General features: G+C 44.8%; 1 protein-coding gene and 1 long non-coding RNA gene across 2 annotated transcripts in view; one reads left to right on the forward strand and one right to left on the reverse strand.

The window, feature by feature from the left end:
- Positions 1-8,400: 8,400 nt before the first annotated feature.
- TBX15 (T-box transcription factor 15) overlaps positions 8,401-19,856 on the reverse strand; it is a 102,309-nt gene continuing 90,853 nt past the window's right edge. Inside the window, exon 8 of the mRNA XM_042953624.1 lies at positions 8,401-10,730. Coding sequence (XP_042809558.1) covers positions 9,946-10,730 — 785 coding nt within the window. The 3' untranslated portion in view covers positions 8,401-9,945. The remainder of the gene's footprint in view (positions 10,731-19,856) is intronic.
- Positions 10,656-18,602, forward strand: LOC122228546. Its single transcript, XR_006206656.1, has 2 exons — positions 10,656-10,744; positions 17,143-18,602. It is a non-coding gene; the product is annotated as an uncharacterized LOC122228546 (long non-coding RNA).

Below are 19,856 nucleotides of genomic sequence, written 5' to 3' on the forward strand. Positions count from 1 at the left end.
TCATGCATGCTATTGCTCTCCAGATATGCAAGAGGGGTTGAAGTTCTGCTTTGGTTCTTGCAATCTTTTCTGGGATAATTATGGATTAAGAGGATATGACAAGATGATGTATGCCCTATGTTTTCTCCATGACACTGCCTCTTGTAGCTCTTTGAGCTGCCCAGCACCTTATATCAAAATGAACTTCCACATATCCAGTGGTGCCCACTCCCTTGGACTCTAAATCTTAGACCATGTGTTATTATTTTCTACCATTCCAGAGCCATTTCCTTTGATACGAAATTTCCCAGAATTCCACAGGCCTACTGCATCATGTGGCACTGGGCACCTGCATTTCCTTTCAACATTACTGTAGGCCAACCTGATGACAATCACGGGTCCTCCACTTATCCTATGTCTATGCTGAGCACAAGAACTCTTACTTTTAGCCACCCATCATCATCTCCAAGAAGTCTTCCTCCAACTCTGCACTGACCCAACTGCTTCTCTTTTGTGTTCCCATAGCATCCATGTTTATTTCTATCATAGCATTTCCTCACTACAACAACTGTTTCTGTTTATGGCCTGTCTCCATACTGGACTGTGAGCTCCTAAATTGTATGGGCTAGCTCTCATTTATCTATGCATTACTAACACCTGGCACCATGTCCTGCACAAAATAGTTGTTCATGCTGATGAGCCATTATTGAAGGTTTGGTTGAATGAGTTTGGGTTAATATTATTTCCAGGCCTGTGAATTACTTCTATTTCAGAAAGTCGTTTTGTTGTCAGTATTAGTTTCCCATGGTATATGTCAAGTATGGCTTGCGCTGACATTCAAATAGGAGAACACACATCCAACTGAAGTTGTCACTACAGAAAGACTAATTAGTTTAGCACTCAAAGGGTAATTTGATTTATCAGGTCTTGTGGATGGGCCATGTTGACAGAGATGACTGACTTTCCCCATACTTTCACCTTGTAAGAGACAAGGAATTTAGCAGCCACTTTGGGTTTTCCTTTACTTTGGTATACAGCTCAATATTCTCTGATAGTATCTTCTTTAAATCCTCCCTAAAGGCTCTGCTGATCTTCACAGACATTATCAAACCAAGATGCCTGATATGACTTATGAACCCCTAACCCTCTGTATCAACTTTCCAGCCACACTACTACCATAAAACATGCTTCAGTCTTAGATACAGATTGGGAGCTGCCAAGATCATCTTTGCCGATCTCAGCAACTTCAGTTTGCTTGAGGATAGCTCTGTTCAGCTACATAATAAAGGATGTCCTTGAGTGTTTAAGTCTCAAGGAGTCTCACATCCTAAAGCTTTGAGTAGAAAAATGAGTCTTTCCAATTCTGGACTTACTGACTTTTGCCCTGATTATTTTACTAGGGCCTCAATCTTTCTAATTCTGAATGGTTAAGGAAGTCTTTCCCTGGCCATGTTTCAGGAGAATGAGCCCAATTTAAGGTGGGGCCTGGAGACCTTAATGAGAAGATGTATGTAACCCATATCGCAAAGAAACAAAACCAACATTTAGGAAAAAGGCTCCATTGATGGAGCATTAAATCCTCCACAGACAAGCAGACTCTGGTAATGGGATATGGAACCTGTGGCAGGTTGCCTAGGTGTTTCTGGGAACCATTTCTGGATGATGGGATTGCTAAACAAGTTCCCTGAAAAGAAGACTGACTGGCAAGGGGACAAGATGGTTGTTGGCTTGTTGTCCTGGGGGCCTATGTGAGTGTTCTGAGGGGCATCACTGGCAGCATTCTGAGGCCAAAATCTGGTGCTGTCACAGGGTTAGACAAAGCCTACTTCCAGAAACCCAGTTTGGGAGTCACGTAGGAGGATTTTACTGGCTCTTTTGGGATTGCCCAGAACATTGCATGACAAGGCTTTCCATGATCCTACTTTGGGGCAGAAATTGTCATCTGAAGACCTGCAAACCACAAGCTGAGTAGAAGATGATCCTGACAGTCTAGAGATGGCTTACATATCCACGTTCATTTTGTGTTCGCCTCAGCCTATTGATAGTGATGCCTGGGGCATTCGCTTGAGTCCCTACTACTCTTGCTGAACCCCCACAGATATCTCCCTGATTGACTGGAGCCAATTTTGTGGATGGACCAGCCCTTGTGGTTCTTCTTATGATTGCATGGTGCACCTCAGAAACAACCATCAGGGCACACTGAATAAACCTCCAGGTTCTGGAAGGTACATGGCATGCCAGAGACCCACAGTGAGGTCATGGGAGACATGGACCTGACCTGGGGCTCCGCCTTTGCTGGGGCTGCAGGTAGAGTGCCTAGGGTTTCACAGGTTCACTCTTTCTTGGTGAATTTAAAACATAAGAGCAGGAACTGGAACACCGGAAAATAAAAGGGTCACTCGAGTGGGCTTTTCTAAAACGGGGAACTTTGTGGGCATGGGCGGGACGGCCTTTATTTTAGTCGTGTAGCTGGCAATACGTTTGGAGATGGATGTCTTTGAAATGGATGCCTCACTAATCAAAAGCTTACCACCTGGGCACTTACATTACAATAATAAAAAAAGCTAATTCTAAGACACCTAACACCACAGTGTCATGCTTGAGATCTTTCTGGATGAAACACAGTAAGAACGGATTCCTTCTATACTTTAAAGTTTTCTTAGGGCGGGGAATATGACTTACCTATAGCATTCTCAGCATTGCCCAAGTAAATAAATATAAAAACAAAAATCCTGCTGTAAATTAGCTAACTTCTATTAATTAATTGTGCAAACTCTGAATGGGACAGCCTGAGTATGACCTTGTGTAAGATTTTTAGCATCTATAATTTTTCTCTCAGCTATTATATTAGCATAATAATAATAATAATAATAATAATGCTGGCAGGTAATAATAAGCACTTGATAAATGTTTCTTGTTCTATAGTTATTACCACATGGGAGAAGCTCATTCTGCATTGCATAAATCCTCAAGATGTTTTAAGAGAATGGGAAAGAACGCCTACTGAAAGATACCTCTTATGGATAACTGACCTCTAGTGGGGTAAAGTCAACTGCTCCAAATAGTTTTGCCAAACATTCAAGAAGCTGCGACTAGAAGTTAGACTTACCTTTACCAGTCTGGGGTTACAGGAAGAGCAGATCTTAGAAAGTGAGTCTAGATCACTCAGGGGCTTACAGGCACTCCCTGATACCTACCAAATCCATTTCCTTTTCTTCCTAGACTCTCAACTAGACTGTATTTCCCACCTTCTCCTGCAGGTACGTGTGGCCAAACTACACGTGAGTTCAAACTACAAAATCAGGAGGAAGTCATGGAGTCAGTTCCAGGCCTGATTTATAAACATCTTCCATGTTCAAGTTTCCATTCTTTCTCCATCTGCTACCTGAATGGAGAGGAACCAAGCTTGTGTGTTGAAGATAATGGAGCCTGGAAGGAGCCTGGTTCCTGGAATCACTGCTTGGAAGAGAGCCACCTAATCAGGAAGCCCAGGTAGGATTGCAAGGTGAAGGAGAAATAAACAATAATGTGTTGCTATTTGAGAGTTTGGCTGTTACATCATCCAGAGACAACTTAGGAGAGGCTTTCCCTGCCCATGGGTGGAGGAAGGATGGGCAGTGTGGCAAGAAGGGAAAAACCTCACAAATTCTCTTCATGGAGTCCAGAAATTTCTCCTAGAATGAGAACTGCTGGAGGGTTGACCTGGCAGTCCTCTGGCAGTCCCCTTTGTCCACTTCAGCTTCACTGGGTGAAAATACTAAAAAGGACTCAAAACCTCTTTGGTTTTCTGTGCCTCTGCAGGGCCTGCAGTAAAGTCTAATAAAAGCAGAAAGTGTGAGTAGGAATCATCTGAAGTGGGAAATGCTGTTAGGCTGGCCCATAAAAGATGAGTGCTATGAGCAGTAAAATGAGCTAAGAAGGAAAACATGATGAATGTTTTCTCGGCCTTAAACAGCAAGATCCCCTTTCACAGTCCCACGTGGCGCTGCATGGCTGGCTGTGGGATCAAGGGGCTCTGTGCAGAGCTCGACGCCGGGACTGTGGCAGAAAGCTTGGCCTAGGGGCCCTGGCGGGTTTCGGGGGGGTTGTAGCCTGACTCCTCTGTGGCCTCCCAGCCCCCACTGGTTCTTTCCAGGATAAAGACTCCCACTGAGACCCTGGAGGAAATCCTGAATTGCCCACGTTACAGAGCCAGGACAGCTCACATACAAAAAGGAAATCCAGACTCATGGTACCAGGAGCAGGATGGAGAACATTTGACTTAAGACATTTGAGAGTTGACTTAAGAAGGTGAACATCCTCTCCCCACTGCCAACCGCCATAACTCATTGTCCCATATAGAAAATACTTGTCGTTAACGTGCCGCTTCCCACCCTCTCCTCAGTTTACACGGTTGCCAGTTCTGCAAACAATTCAAATTCCGCCTTCTCCATGAACACTCCTCTCTTTACTACAGTCCCTTTGAATCTCATTCTCAGAAAAACATAGTGGTGGAAAGACCTGGGCTGGAGCCCTGTCTTTGTTACTTACAAGCTCTTGTGATTTTGTGCACACTGCTAACCTCTATGAGTTTTTATTTCCCCATCTATAAAATAGGGATTGAAATACAAATTCCGTAGAGTAGTTGCAAGGATTATAGGATAAACTTGCCCAATGCATAACATGTAATAAAAACTCAATAAAAATGTGTTTCCTTCTAAACTTCTCTAGAATACATGGTCTTTACAACAAATGCAATACTTTCACTGTTCACTGTTTCACATGCATATTATCTTGACTCCTCAACTAAGCTGAAATCTTTGTGAAGGTAGACATTTTCTACATCTCCATATTACATAGAACAGTTCTGAGAAGATTATAGAATGCCAAGCCATATTTAATACTTTTTAATTATCTGTTATTCACCATTTACCTGACTGTTATTAATTAATTGATCCTTTGTTTAGTCATGAAAATAGGACATTACTGGGGCCATGTGGAAGATAGATTTAGATTTGAGGAGTGTCTAAATGGCCCCCATCCCAGAAGGCCAGCATCCAGGCTTCAGCAAATAAGGAATGATACTACAGAGCCCAGGGAAGAACGAAATACCCAGCCTCAGCTGATGGAAGACTAGCAGAGCACATCTTCCAGTAAGGATATGGCTGCCCTCGGTTTAAGTTGGAGAAGCAAATTCTGAGGCAACTTCCGCATTTGTACTTGCTCAAATGTCATCTCCTTAGAGCAGCCTTCGTAGAAAACCCTATTTAAAGGAGTCTCCATCCTCATTCTCCAATTACTCTCTAACATTCCTATTATTTGTAATTACCTCAAAATGATACTCGGAGCCTGGAATTACATTGTTCGTTTGCTAGCGTATCCCATAGTGGTCTCTCACCAGACCACAACTCCTCAATGGCAGGAATGTGTCCAATTGTTCACCTCTACACCCTCATGTCCAGGGCAGTGCTTGACACAGAATAGGCATGAAATACATGCTTATTGAAATTGATCCAGATGAATGAATGAAGCTGTCACAGGCATAGCCCTCTCTGGAAATCAGATCTCCAATTGGCAATCATAAACACAAAAGCTTTGTGAAAATTTATCTTTGTGGCTGGGTTTCCTTAGGAGGACAACTCTCCTTTAGTTTACTGAAGGCAAATTGGTACAGCAGAGCTTCTCCGAAATCCTCCAAGTACTAAGGAATAAATCAAACATTTAGCATCAGCCAAGAAACTGTGCCCTTTCATCTCAACCTTTATACCCCCACTAATGATAAAAGATTTCATAGAAGAGGGTATTAGTCTGTAGGCTACAAGAAGGTTCTGAATGTCTTGTTTTATTAAATTACTAAATTTGAATTGAGATGCTATCATTTTTCCTCCAGAAGTTACTTATTTTATTGACTTTTAAGTTATTTGATTCTTTTTTTATATGTTTATTTATTTTTGACAGAGCATGAGCGAGGGGGGCGGGGCGGGGGCAGACAGAGAGGGAGACACAGAATTGGAAGCAGGCTCTAGGCTCTGAGCTGTCAGCACAGAGCCCAATACGGGGCTCGAAACCACAAACTGCGAGATCATGACCTGAGCCGAAGTCTGATGCTCAACCAACTGAGCCACCCAGGCACCCCAAAGTTATTTGATTCTTAACCCATCATTCCTTCCATAAAAATTCTGAGCATCATTCAAAGCTCAACCCGTGAAAACAGTTCCAATGTCACCTTCTTACACTGAGCATCTCCTCTGAATTTTTGGTCTTTTATATCATTTGCTCCACAAGGTGCATGACTGCCTGAATAGCGAACGCTTTGAAGAAAGAAACTATGACATGCCTTTTTTTCTTTTCAGTACTCCATTATGTACAGGGGATCCTGGCAGGCTAGTATCAAAATTAAATTTACATTAATCTGCCATGGAATACGATATGAAGAATAAATCTTTGTTAATTCGGGCCCATTCATTTGGAGTCAATGCTAATTCAGCCATGCAACCATTTTGCACTGTCCTTGAAAAATGGGTTTGGTTGACACATTCAGCAGTAAGAATGACTATGTATTGAGATTCTATACTAGGTCACAAACTTTCCTAGGATGCAAAGAGGAACAAGACAGCCTTTCCTCCAGAAACATGCATGAGGGCAGAATAGCTTTCTACTACCTCTATGTATGTAATCAGTGTGCCAATTATAATGAATTCTCACCATTACTTAAAGAGAATGGGGTAAGACATATTCTTGACAAATTCTTTATCCAGTTTGTTAAAATAAATGTTTTTATTACTTTCTCATTTATAGATAGAAACATATGCCATAATTGAGATGTAATTGATTTGGACCATTCTAATTAATACAAATTACAGGAATTTTTCTGTAATTAACACTCGTAAGTGATTGAAATTATTATTCTGTTCAATGAAAGTATGGAAATTTCTATGTAAAGTTTGCTCTTGGCATATTATGATTATCTGTTAGCTAAAACCTCAAACACTATTAGGCCAGTGCATAATATTTGGTATGCTGTTAAATCAGAAAGAAATAACCGTAAGCTTTATATGTAGTTGTTTTCTATCTACCATCATGAAGCCAAGGATTGACTGCAAGATTTCCAAGTAAATAGTGCCTATTTAAATCTTGAGATATGTCATACCCACAATCCATTGAGACTGGGGATCTAGCCCAATGGAGATCCAGCCATTATCTCAGCTATTTTGGCAACCACGTGATAGCTAATGGAATTAACTTGGCATGCCAGTCTTTGAAGTCATTTATAAAACTGATGCAATGATTGGAGAAGTTTTTACTCCCCCAAACCAAGCTTCATTTCCAGTGAGTGGGTGTGCTCATGGACAACCTGACCCCCGAAATCGAGCCCCGATGAAATGGGTCAGTGGACTCCCAACGTCGCTGTCAACCGGAAACGATCCAGGATGGAGGGAGAGCAGGGGGCTCTGCTGTTTGGCTCTGCTGCTTCCCATCCATGTTGAATCCACTGGCGGGTCACAACTTTAAGAATCCTCATCTCCCATTTGCAAAAACAATACTTCCCACCCTGTCCTTGGACACTGTGAGGCTCAAATGAGAGAATATGGAAGTGTTTATAAGTGAACAGCCTGAGGCACTTTATTAGTCTCTTATCAGTCATTTGGTGCATGAGAACTCAAAATCATGCCTCTGGTCTTGCGGTGGTGTGTTTAAAGGGGGGGGTATAAATTTATGATTAAACAGCCTCAGAGTCACTCTCCCCTCACTCCCTTTGGATAGAATTTCTTTCCCGATTGCCCAAGTGCTTCATGGGACTGCTGGGGCCCTGCAGGACCCTGAGGTCAAATCGCCAGCTCAATCACTTGCTACCTGAGGGCCTTTATCAAGTACTGAAACTTTTTAAAGTTTGTTTCCAGATCTATGAAATGATGATAAATATCTCACAGAACAGTGGGAGAATGAGAGGAGATAGTCATAGAATGGTATCATGCCGGGCACATAGCCAGGGTGAGGATCGCTGTTAGACTCACTGGCATCTGCAGCTAATGTGAGAGGTGAACATCCCATAGAGTTAGACCTGGTTTCAAGTCCTGGCTCCCTCTCTGACACTCTGTGATCCTGGATAATCCGCTCAACCTCTCTGGAGCGCAGTTACTAATCATAAAATGAGCATGGTAATATCTACTTCATGAGGTCTACACAGAGATCACGTAAAGTGGTATAGATGACCGTGCTGTGCTTATTACAAAGCATAATGGAAACACATAGACTTTTTACTTTTTCCATACAAACACACAGGAAACAATTGCAAAGATTTTATTTAGCGGCTTTCTGTGCTTGGCACTTAGAAACAGTTCCGTGCATAAGGGCAAATTTTTTATACACCTTTACTTCATACATATTTTACATACCCTTTTTATTGCCCCCTTTTTTAATATTCATAATATTGGATTCCCCACTAGGCACATAAATACATTTATCTACAACACCTCAAAACCAAAAATCTTAATAATATCTGTATTACTTGGTATTATTTGCATTTCCACACCACTTAAAAAGTTTAGCTTGCACCAAACTTTACTTGTTTTCTTAACATTAAAGGATTTGAGGGGAAAGGGAAAGATGAAGGAAAAAAACCCAAACTTCAAAATGCAATAAACTATTTGATAAAAATGGAGACCTAAGGGCAGGTGGAAGGATGCAGAAAGGCCCATCTGTAATTCCCTGGAACGTGACTGGATTTCTCCTGCCCCGGGGGCTGCGGGGCAGGCAATCCAGGTCAGGTGTCTGGATCTGGCATGCAGACGGCCAGGCCTCGATTTGTCGCCTCTGCTCTTGGTATCATCTGTCGGGATTATAACACCCTTCCTTCTTCACACTCCTGTTCCCCCTCCCCCGCCAGGCTTCGCGCTCTGGAATCGGCACTTCCCAGGCAGCGCACCCCTCTTCTGGATCATGCTGGTCAGAGCTGTGGGATCCAAGTGCATTCCTTGCCCGGGTCCTCTCTCCAGTGCCCTGACTCTGCACAGTGTGCCAGAGAGGCTTACTCCTAGGTAACGCCATGATTCTATCACCTGTAGGGGGAGGGAGAGAAACGACCCCAAACCAATCTCCTCGGTGCGTTGTCACTCTCACCATTGCTCACACTTCCTCTCTCAGTCTTGCTCTCCGCCTCTCTCTTGCCCACTACTCCTTCTCTTTTCTCATTCGGCTACTCTTACTCCCTTTTCACAGGTACCACTGGGAACGTCAGCGATCGAACACAGAGTTAGGAGAGCCAAAGTTCAAAAGCCATCTTTTTTCAGGAAGCCAAGTCCAGTTGTAGTGGTGGTGTCTGTCCACCCTTGTGGGTAGGAGGGGGGTTCCAGGATACACGGTTCATTCCAGAAACAGGGTAAGCTGCAGGGGAGAAAGGTTGGCAGCTACTGCTGGCCCAGTCCATCTAGCGTTGTACATAGACCGATTCTTGGTGAAAGCACCCACCTGGGCCCCCCTCCACAGAGTTCGCCCAGTTCCAAGTCTGTGTGTGTGTGTGTGTGTGTGTGTGTGTGTGTGTATCGCTGTAGGTAAGTTTGTGTGCAAATATGTATGTGTGTGTGTGCATGCATGCATGTATGTATGTGTGTACGTATAGGTAGGTCTGTATTTGTGTGGGGGTAACTTTTTATGGCTGCTACATGCTAGCATCTCCCTTAACATTATTATAAAATGATAATTCAGTTTCTTCAAAGGCCACTCTAGAGTAGACAATGCTTTATAAAACTAAGGTTTGGGAAGGCAGGAGAATGGCCACTGAGTCGGAGATGATTCCACATGGTAAGTATCCTTCAGTGGCTTAAAGGTCTTTTGTTCTTCTTCGGGATGTGCTTTCCTCCTCCAGAAAAAAAGAAAAAAGAAAAAAAAATACACAGTTCCCGTTTTTCAAAGGCGTTGGGCTCCCAAAGAGGAGGATCTGCCCGTGGAGACTCTGGGGCCCCGGCTCCGTGCTGTTCGGCCTGGCCATTAAACCATGTGCACGGACATCTGGGAGGAGGAGCCTGGGACCGCCCCGTACTGCCGGCCGTCACAGGTGTTAGTCGCCTGCTGGTTGTTGGGCGAAGGGCTAATCATGTGCATGCTGTGCTCCATCCCCGTGGGCAGGTACTGCCTCTCTCCAAAGGCCCCGTTGGAAGGAGAAGAACAGAGTAAAGTGCTTTGAGAGGCGCTCAGTTTTTCCGGGCTTGCGGCTAGCCTCGGAGAAGTGGGGAAATTGTATCCGTACAGATTGTAAGGGTTGTGGAGAGAGAAGGCGTTATAGGAGCTCTGCTGCATGTGGCTGCCCCCGAACATGTGTGGTGAGGAGGAGCTCGAGGCTGCATTGCCGGCCTGCATGACATACTGGAACTGGGAAGTGGGGAAGGACCCCAGCTGGCCACCGTAGGCTTCCATCTTGCTGTTGCTAGGCAACGAGGGAGGAGTCGGTATTCCTGAGATCAGGGATGGAGTCCTCTGAGGCATGAAGGTTTCGGAGGGCTGAGTGGCTGAAGCAGTGCCACTCTGGAGCCTGTTGTAGCCACTGTCACTCAGCCCCGGGTAGCTCTGCAAGGCAGCCATGTTGCTTCGGGCACATGGTGGATAATCAGAGAGGTTTAGATTGCACAGCTGGCTCTCTCGACAGCCCACGTTGAAAGTGTTGGGGGCCAGGTGAAATGTTGGAGGAGAACAGGATGGAGACAAAAGGTGAGAAGAAGCTGAAGGCGATGGTGTCCCAGTGCTGGAGGTGGTCGGGGAAGTGCCTGTGCTGCCCCCTGAAAAATAAAAGGTAAATACCATTGAGACAGAGGCCCGTCCAGGCCAGAGGCAAGCCATGCAGGAGGTACCCTCAAATGTCCCAGACGGGCTGATTTTTACAGAACCACAGCTTTCTCTTAACTCAGCAGACCTAAGTGATTCTATCTGTGCACACATACATAGGCACACGCGTGTGCACACACACACACTCTCCAAAAAAGACAGAGATGACACAAAAGAACACTAAACTTTTGTTTGTGTGTAAATGCCTTCAAAGTCTTTAAAAAAAAAAACCCTTCAAATATTCACTTTGCCATTTCTCACTTGAGGCACGAAGAAGAAACAAATTCACTTTCCAGTAAGACCTCTGGTACTCAGCATTAAAATCCCCCCACAAAACTTCTTCCGTTCTCAGTGGAAAGGCATGAAATATATGTTTTCACCAGGGACTGTTGCAGACTTTGCCATATTTAGTCTTCCAGGTAAAAACACAGCATACCAAATCTCAGGACCATACCCACAGAGGAAATGGGGCACTGGGTCAAGGTTGAGGACTGAGAGGGGCCCAGGTAGTAGGAAGGGAGGCACTGGCCTGAAGTTCTGTCATATGAGAGGTATTATGAGTACAACCGGAAGAGCTAGGTTAGCATAAAGCAGAGCTAACCTGTAACTAAATCATCATAATCCAGAGGGTCTGCCAATCTCCCTCTGTAAGACCCTGTCCAGTCTCAGAGACTGGAACAAGGTCTGTAAATGTAGTCTGTGGATTTGGGATATTTGTGAGGGCAGGGGTTCAGACAGTCACAAAGTCAGGAGACCTGCGCCCTCACAGCTCTGCCACACGAATCACACCCCCCCCCCCCCAGCTGACCCTGAGCACATCACTTATCTTCTCTGGGTTTGTTTCTTTATCCAGAAGATGAGATATTGAATTGGATAAGTTAGGAGAAGCTACAAGCTTTAAGTGACAGGATCCCACCTCAGACCAACTAAACAGCAATCAAATGATTCTAATGTGCAGCCGGGGGTGAAAAGCAATGATAAAACCCAAATTCCTTCTTTCAAAGTACCCAGAATAGCAATCCTTAAACTTTAAGGGCCATGAGAATCACCTGGAAGGCTTGTTAAAATAGATTGCTGACTGTCCCCACCCACCACCCCGAGTTTCTGATTCTATAGGTCTGGGGCAGGGCCTGAGAACGTGCATTTCTGAGATTGATGCTGCTTACTGGCATAGAGACCACACTTTGGGGTAGAGGAACTCCAGCTCCATCTCCTAAAGTCCCTGTATCTGTGTTTGAAAGAGTTGCTTCTCTGACGTGTGGATATTAGAACTGGATTGGCGGCTGATGCACCAACAGATGAAGGGCCAGTTCAACCCAACCTACTTCAAATGTGTTCTCAGAAGCCAAAGAAAAAAAAAAAAAAAAAAAAGAATGGCCTTTCCAAGCTTCTCCTTTCCCAGGGCTAGGAAGCAGCAGGGTAGCAACCGCTTTTTGCCTTGCCCACTGGCAAAGACAGTGGGGACTGCTGGGGCCGCTGGAGCTGTCATCTGAATTCCAGAACAGGAGGCTGCTTTGTCCTCCACAGAGACCCTCCGATGATGGACTCCCTCCTTCGGGGCAAGGTTGGGAATTTCCCAGAGTTCTTTAAAAGCACAGCTACCCCCCCCCCCCCTCCGCCACGAGCCTGGTTATCTTCAGGTCATCCACAACTCATGTGAGGAACCTGATCTGCTATAAAAGGGTAAAGGACATTTTAAGTGGAAAGGAACAGGAATAAGGTTTTTATCCGTGAGAGAAATGGGAAGAAAACCAGCAGGATTCCAGAGATATTGAGATACAGAGGAACCATCCGCAGTGTGCCAGGGAGGAGGATCCAGATGTGCACACCAAGACGCAGATACCTCAAAGAGAAACCCAAAGTTAATTTTTAGCCTCAGCCTACGTGCACAGATATGGTAGTAGTATTGAAGTACAAACTTAGCTCCTGCCAACAGCTTTGTTAGAGTTAAATTTTTACAAAACCCAACTAGTATCACTTCTTCCTTGGTGACAAAAATTTCCCCATGAAACTTCCAAGGTAGAACTACAAACAGGAGCTGATTTTAGTTAGAGTCATTTCAGGAAATTCTCCTTCTTTTGTTTCTTCTTCATGCCTTAAATTCCTTTAAGAGGATTCGCGAAAAGATTTTTATTCCACAAACTGAGAGAAGGCCAACATTGTCAACACCCCTGGGAGAAGGAAGCCAGCAGCTGACAGTCATAGGAACAGCACCCAGACACATTCTAGGTCTGCCGGCCTCCACCCGGCTGATGACCACAGGCAACGTGTCCTGCCTCTTCGTTCTCCTCATCTCTGAAAGACGGTCTCAAACTGATAAGGCTTCACTTTCTATCCTTGCAGAATTCTATTTGCGTCTGAGGATGAAACTTACACAAAAGTGTGCATGGCCAACAAGGACTTTTCAAGGAATCCTTTTAATATAAAGGAGTTTGGGAAGGGGACAGCTGAGAAGGAGGAGGAAGAACATCTCCCACTTCTTGTTTTTGGACCACTGCGTGGCCTCGGCGACAGGGCCGGCCGGGGAAGGTCAGAGATTCGTTTTCTGCAAGCGGCATTCTGCACACATCTTCCTCCTCTTCCACCCTAAACACTATGAGCTTCGGTGAAAGCAGCGCTGTGGCGCAAGTGGAGAAACTTGACTCCAGCTGTAAAGAGGTTTGTGTTTTATGGGATATGTATCTGGTCTCCTCTCTTTGAAGGTCCGTTCTTGCTCTCCCAGATCTGGTGTTTATGGGGTCCCCGAAGAGACCCCCTGTTCGGCACACTGTACCGTCCTGTTGTGGGTTCGCTCTGTCAGGCACTGGCCCTCGCCCTGCAGCAGGAAGCGCAAGATGCAACAGATGACTTTTTACAACTCTAAATGGTTTTCTCAGATGGCCCGAGATGGAACGAATGGTACTGATTTAAAGCCTCAATTGGTTTCACTACAAAAAAATAAGAAGGGAGCTATTAACAAGTCACAGGGATTTCTGCTGAGCAGATGAGAGGTACATGTTAAAAAGTTTGTAGTCAGCTTGCTTTGGCTTTTAGATGACACTCCCTGGAAATGAGACTTGGTGGCCTGCTGAGTTTCAGGGGGCGGGAGCCCCCACATGAACCAGTGTTTGAAGCCGGGGAGCAAGCCTGTCCAGGAGAAGGTCACATTGCTTCCATTCACTTTGAAGAAGTGCTCTTGTGCACTTAAAGTACTCAATACAAACGATAGCTAGTTTTCAAAGTCCACGTAGAAAGAGAAGACTGAGGCACTCATTTTGCAGAGAAGCAAACGAGATACCGAGAAGTCTTTACTCTTGCATGATCCAACAGCTTGTCGGCTGTCAAACAAGATCGGAAGTGCCAGCCAAGCGCTAAATAAGCATAAGGAGGCAGGCTGCCCTCCCTGTGCATCTCAACACTCGGCTGCCTGAGGCCTCTCATCACAGAAGAGCTAGGGCAGAGTGGAAGGCCAGGCGACACTGATACAAAGGGGGCAGAGCTGCCTCTCAGAGAAAAGCACACCTCCCTTTCTTGTATAACATTCTCGCCTCACCCCTCTGCCACAGCCAGGTCCTGAATGCTCTCAGGGTCTTTCTTGACTGAAGCTTGATTTAATAGATGAGTGTGGGCTGTAGCGTTTGGATTGCCCAGCTGTCTTACTGATTACGGGACCTTGCAAGTTAGCCTCTCTCTATACAAATGGAATTTCGGGTATCTACCTTTGTAGGGATGTTCTGAGAAACAGATGAAATAACATATAATACAAAGTGCACAAAGGCATTAAATATTTATTTCCATTTCTTGTCCCTTCTGTCAGTGAAGAAGGAGTGAAAGAAGGAGAAAGGAATCACAGGGCATTTGGGTTCTGATGGGGAGACTCTCAGGTGTTGGCTTCTGTCCACGGAGCTGAGCATGTCTGGCCTCCCTGCACTCTGGTGAGCATATGTCACAGCTAGATGCCCGGATGTAACAGGCTGGAGGAGCTTCCATGGTTGCGAATGACAGAGCACTGGGCCCGTGACCACTATGGGCCCACTAAGCCTGTACTCCCAAAGGCTAAACCAGCTCTGTTTCCTCTCTGAACTATCTTTCCCTCTCGCCTCACCCCTGCCTAGAATGGAAATTCCATGCTCTGTGTCTCTATTCTCAGATCAAGCAAGCGGAATTGAACACAAATAGGTAGGTTGGTGTCTTTCCCACTGTCCCCAGAGGCCTTAATCCATGTCTGAGAGGTGATTAAAATGTAATGCCCTAAGTAGCTGAAAACTCTCTGGTATTCCAGGACCCATCCCCCACCCGCCCCACCTCCCTGCATCTTGTTTTACCCATGGACCCAAGTGAGGAGATACTCATTGAAATTCATATTCAACATTAACTTGTTCCAATATTCAAGGCTCACAGCCAAAATAACCAAAAAGAATACATGTTTAGCAGTGATTCCATACGAGGACAATAACCTAGAATATACTTGTGTACCATGAAGACAAGTACAATGTGACCATGAAAATCCTGAATACCAAACCTGCTGACTTTTGCATCTTTAAATTGATCACTTCCAGATTGTAATATGGAGGCGTTCACATACAGTTTCCTTTTGGGTTTATTTTGTTGTGCTTTCCCCCCCCCAAAAAAAATCGAAAAACAGTAAAAACAAGACCCCATCTGGGCTAGTAAAGAATAAATTTCCATGTAATTACTTGGTTGCATAAGCCAGACTCTTCTCTCATATAACTTGGTGGCATGTGTTCCTTGGAGAATGTGGGATCACTGTGTCCCTGAGTAGCCGCCTTTGAGGCATTCAAACAGGGAAAAGGTAAGATGTCAGCACCCTGTGGACTGATCCCAGGGAATAAACCCAAAAGCCATAAAGTTAAGGATCACAACTCCATTCCTCCCTACTATGGAATTACCCTTAGTTGAAATGAGGGCCCTTCTTAGAATGCAAATGTGAAACATTATAGTGCTAATGAGAATTGTGTGGTTTCAATCTTAGAAAGACTCTTAATGCATCCTTCTCCATAAAGCTTAAAGATATACATAGATCCAGACCTCTTCCTTTTTTTAAAATGTTAATTTTTGAGAGAGAGAGAGAGAGTGAGACAGAGGATCAGAAGCAGGGTTTGCGCTGACAGCAGAGAGCCCCATGTAAGGCTCTAACCCACAAACCGTGAGATCATGACCTGAGCCAAAGTCAGATGCTTACCTGGTGCCCCTAATCTAGCTTGTAATATATTCACCCAATTCTCATTTTTCACATTGGTCTTTTGGGTTCTGAGTCTCTCTGTTTCCTGGATGGCCCTGTTTCACACCTACCACCTTGCCTAGCTGGGGTGGCCCTGTTTTTTCACATTCCATGAACTGGTCTGTTTTCTCTGCTCCTTGTTTTACTGCCTTCCCTGCGGCCATGTACACACCGATTGTGATTGCCATTGAGGGCTGATCTGCCTGTCTCCTGGCCACAGTACCCAGCTTCCCACTGAGAAACCCCCCCGTCCCCCACTCTCAGCTCTCCACCCCTACCTCCAGGGAAGGCATGTGACTAAGAGCTGGATGGTCCACGCATCATATTCCCCACCCCTGACCACAGTAATTGGTTCGGGGGTGACGCAATTTGAGTCAATGAGACTCAGAGATTTTGCTAGAAACCTTAAGAGGGGCACATGACCCTTTCCCTCAAATTGAGACTTAAGATGTAGGTCTACTGCTGCTCACAGCTATGTTACCACCGTGGGGGGTCTGAGGATGAAGTCAGGTGGGAGCCTGGAGCAGGTGGTGGCAAGGGAGATTAAAGGTGTGGATGGATTCCAGAACTTGGAGATGGGGGCTACCTACGGTGGGGAAGGAGGCAGGGAAACACCCAGGATGATGCATATATATAGTGGTGTTCTTCCCCCAGGAGAGGGCGCCAAGTCTGTAAGGTAAATCGTGTGCTAGATTTCTGGACACATTGAGCATCAGGGACTTTGGGACAAAACAAAATGTATGTCGCCACTGTTTTAGTGGACTGAGTTCAGACACCCTGTCAATCCCTGTCACGAGCTCCTCACAGCCATCCTTCCTCACCTCAGTGATACATGAGATCTGTGTAAGTAGCTATCTCAGAATCATTACAGAGTAATCCACAGTAATTCAAAGACAAGCTGTCCCTTGAACTGTCCCCTTTCCCTGTGTTTTACTGGTTTGAATTTCTCAGTTTCTGATCCCTTTCCAGGACCAACCTCTAATTGTTATAAATCAAGCTGATGAAAATCCCAGCACCAACAGAGATGCTCATATCCTTTTAACTGCCTGACAAACATTAAAAGACCCAATCTTTTCTGGTGATGTCTGCTACCATTTGAGGAAGAGGGAGCGTTCCATAAATGGCAGGTCTCCTTATTTCCACAGATGGAGATGGACTGTCAGCTCTGGTGTCACTGGTCCAAGATGGTTCCTTCCTGGTACAAGAGTTGTCAGCCCCTTGGACACGGATGGTGGTCACACAAGCTCTTTCGGTTTGGGCCATACAAACAGCTCCACTGTATATATCATCAGAACAACAGGACTGCACTTGGCCATAACTGACCTGGGCTCTTCTTTTTTCTTCTCTACCTGTGTTGCCTCAGTCAACGTCCCCAAGCATCACCTACTTGGTTAGTTCATTTTGTCCCTGCCACTAGCAGTGTTCAGGCAGAAGCCCCTCCTGAAATAGAATCCTATCTCCAGACTCTCCAAACATGTGAACTCCCTTGCTGATTCTAAATGAAGACATCTGAAGGTAAGACCATACACTTGACTTCATAAAAATAGAATATCGACCTATTTAGAATTAATGCTCAAGGTGTTGGCCAGAAAACATCAATTGGAAGTGTAAACTAAAAAACAATGTTGTGGACAATCAAAGCTCTAGTAAGAATGAAGAAATCAAATGTGGTCTAATGGAAAGGGAACTGCCCTGTCAAGATGGAGACGCACTTCGGAATCCTAAGCTCACTTCTGCCACCATTTACCTGCAGATATGTGAGCAGACTTTGCTCTGTGCCTTGGTTTCTCTTTGTGTAAAAGGCAGAGGATAATGAATCCCATGCATGCTTCTCCATAGGAGAAAACAACTATATAGAATACCCATTCAATATATTTTTTTAAACAGAAGGATTTGGGTTTTTGCAAAACTGAGGCTAATTCAACTAAGGGCTTTCCTTGCAATGTTACCAACAAATGGGTCTTCACGAAAGAGAAATAAAAATGACAGCAAGGACGGGATGAAAAGAGCATCTGTAACCTCATTCAGACAGAAGAGTCTAGCTTCCAGCAACAGCAGCAGAAGCAGCAGTAGAAAACAGTCTTAGGGCCATGTATTTGACATGCCAGATATTCATGTGTCTGAAGCAGTGAGGTTATATGGACACTGGGTAAGTCAGTCATTATGTGGAGCTTAGGTTTCGTGTCAACACTGCCAATACTCTCTTCACCAAAAGGGAATTACTACAAGATCAGTCTGCCACCGAAGTTTCCTCTAGAAGGTCATCACTTTCTACTCCTTCTAAGACACGAGACAGTTCAACACAGGTGGCTATGTCTCTTTTCTTCGTTTCATATGTGATACTGTCCAGAGCTACCAGAATTCTTAGTTCTTAAGGGAGGAGGGAGTGAATGTTGTTTCTTTTATGTCCTTTGTTAATGTGAAGAAACGAAGCCACATATTTTTTAATAATGAGAATCTGGATCAAGTTCAATGTATAGTTCAAAAATGGATTCCAATTAAACAATTGAACAGAATTTTGGCTTTTCCTCCAGCCCCATCCCACTACCATATGTATCTAGTAATTCCAAGTTCATCCCCCACCAATAAAAAATGGACTCCCTAATTAAGTGTGACATTTTGCTTCAAAAGTCCAGTTTCTCTTAAACCATTGTTTCCCAAGTGTCAACAATAAATTTATCATATGGATAAATTTTTGATAGAAACACCGTGAAACCGGCCATGTTACACACCTAAGCAACTCATGCCAGTTCCCTGTGCCTGTGCCTGCCTAACGGCCCCACGTGCTGCTGAAATACAGGTTGCCAACCCCAGTCATCACTCCACATCCACATCTACACACATACTAGGTAGTTGTGCTCCAAGCACATGTATCAGACAGTGGCCCTGCCTACCTGAGCCACAGTGCCACCAAGTGACTTCACTTGGCATTGTTCATTAGGTACTTCCGGGGTGCCAGGCCCTATGACAGTTCTTGAGAACACAGCAGTGAACACTATGTCCCCACCCATGCCTGCTTCTCAAGAACTGGCAATACCCCTGCCAACATTCTCACACCAGCCTCCATGATACAAACTCTTGCTTAGCTAGAGCTTGCAAAATCAACATAAAGCAAGGGCAAAGAAGCAAGGAGCCACCTCAGAAATAAACAGGATCAAGTAAGTATCTTTGCATGAGAATGACACATGTTCCTTTATGAAGTGTGTTTACATAAGTGATCTTGTAAAAAATTACCCCTCTTTGGTGGGTGAAGAAAACAGATTCACTAGAAGTACCTTGCCCAAGGTTACAGAGAGGTAGTGGCCATCTAAGATGGAGACCCAGATTTCCCAACTGTCAGAATACCTCTGCCTCGTAAGGGCCACGAGAGCCTAGAAGCAATAGCAACACCCTGAAGATGCATTGACCCTTCTTTTCTCACAGGATTATGAGGAGAAGGCTGCTTCATACAGAGGGCTTCCATTTCTCCTCCATTTATTAAAAAAAAAGAGAGAGAGAGAGACAGAAATTCTGGATCACTTGCCTCACCAGATCCCTGTGAAGGTGAATGGTCTAATCGTGTTTTAAATAACTAATCATCAGAAAGGCAGTATCTCTCGTCCCTGATGCATCTGCCTCTCAGGTATCCATGTACAGGGACAGAGAGGGACAGAGATGGTGGCGATGACGACCACCGCCACCACCACCACGAGAGCTAGCATGTCGTGAGTGCTTCCCCTGTTTCCATTGTCTCATTTAATCCTCACAAAAATTCTCCATTTTGCACATGAGAAAACTAAGTATCAGAAAGGATTAGGGACTTGGTCAAGGTCCCAAAGCTAGGAAGAGCCTAACCCAAGCGGTCTGACTCCAGACCCTA

The sequence above is a fragment of the Panthera leo genome, chromosome C1, assembly GCF_018350215.1.
Source record: "Panthera leo isolate Ple1 chromosome C1, P.leo_Ple1_pat1.1, whole genome shotgun sequence".
Lineage (NCBI taxonomy): Eukaryota > Metazoa > Chordata > Mammalia > Carnivora > Felidae > Panthera > Panthera leo.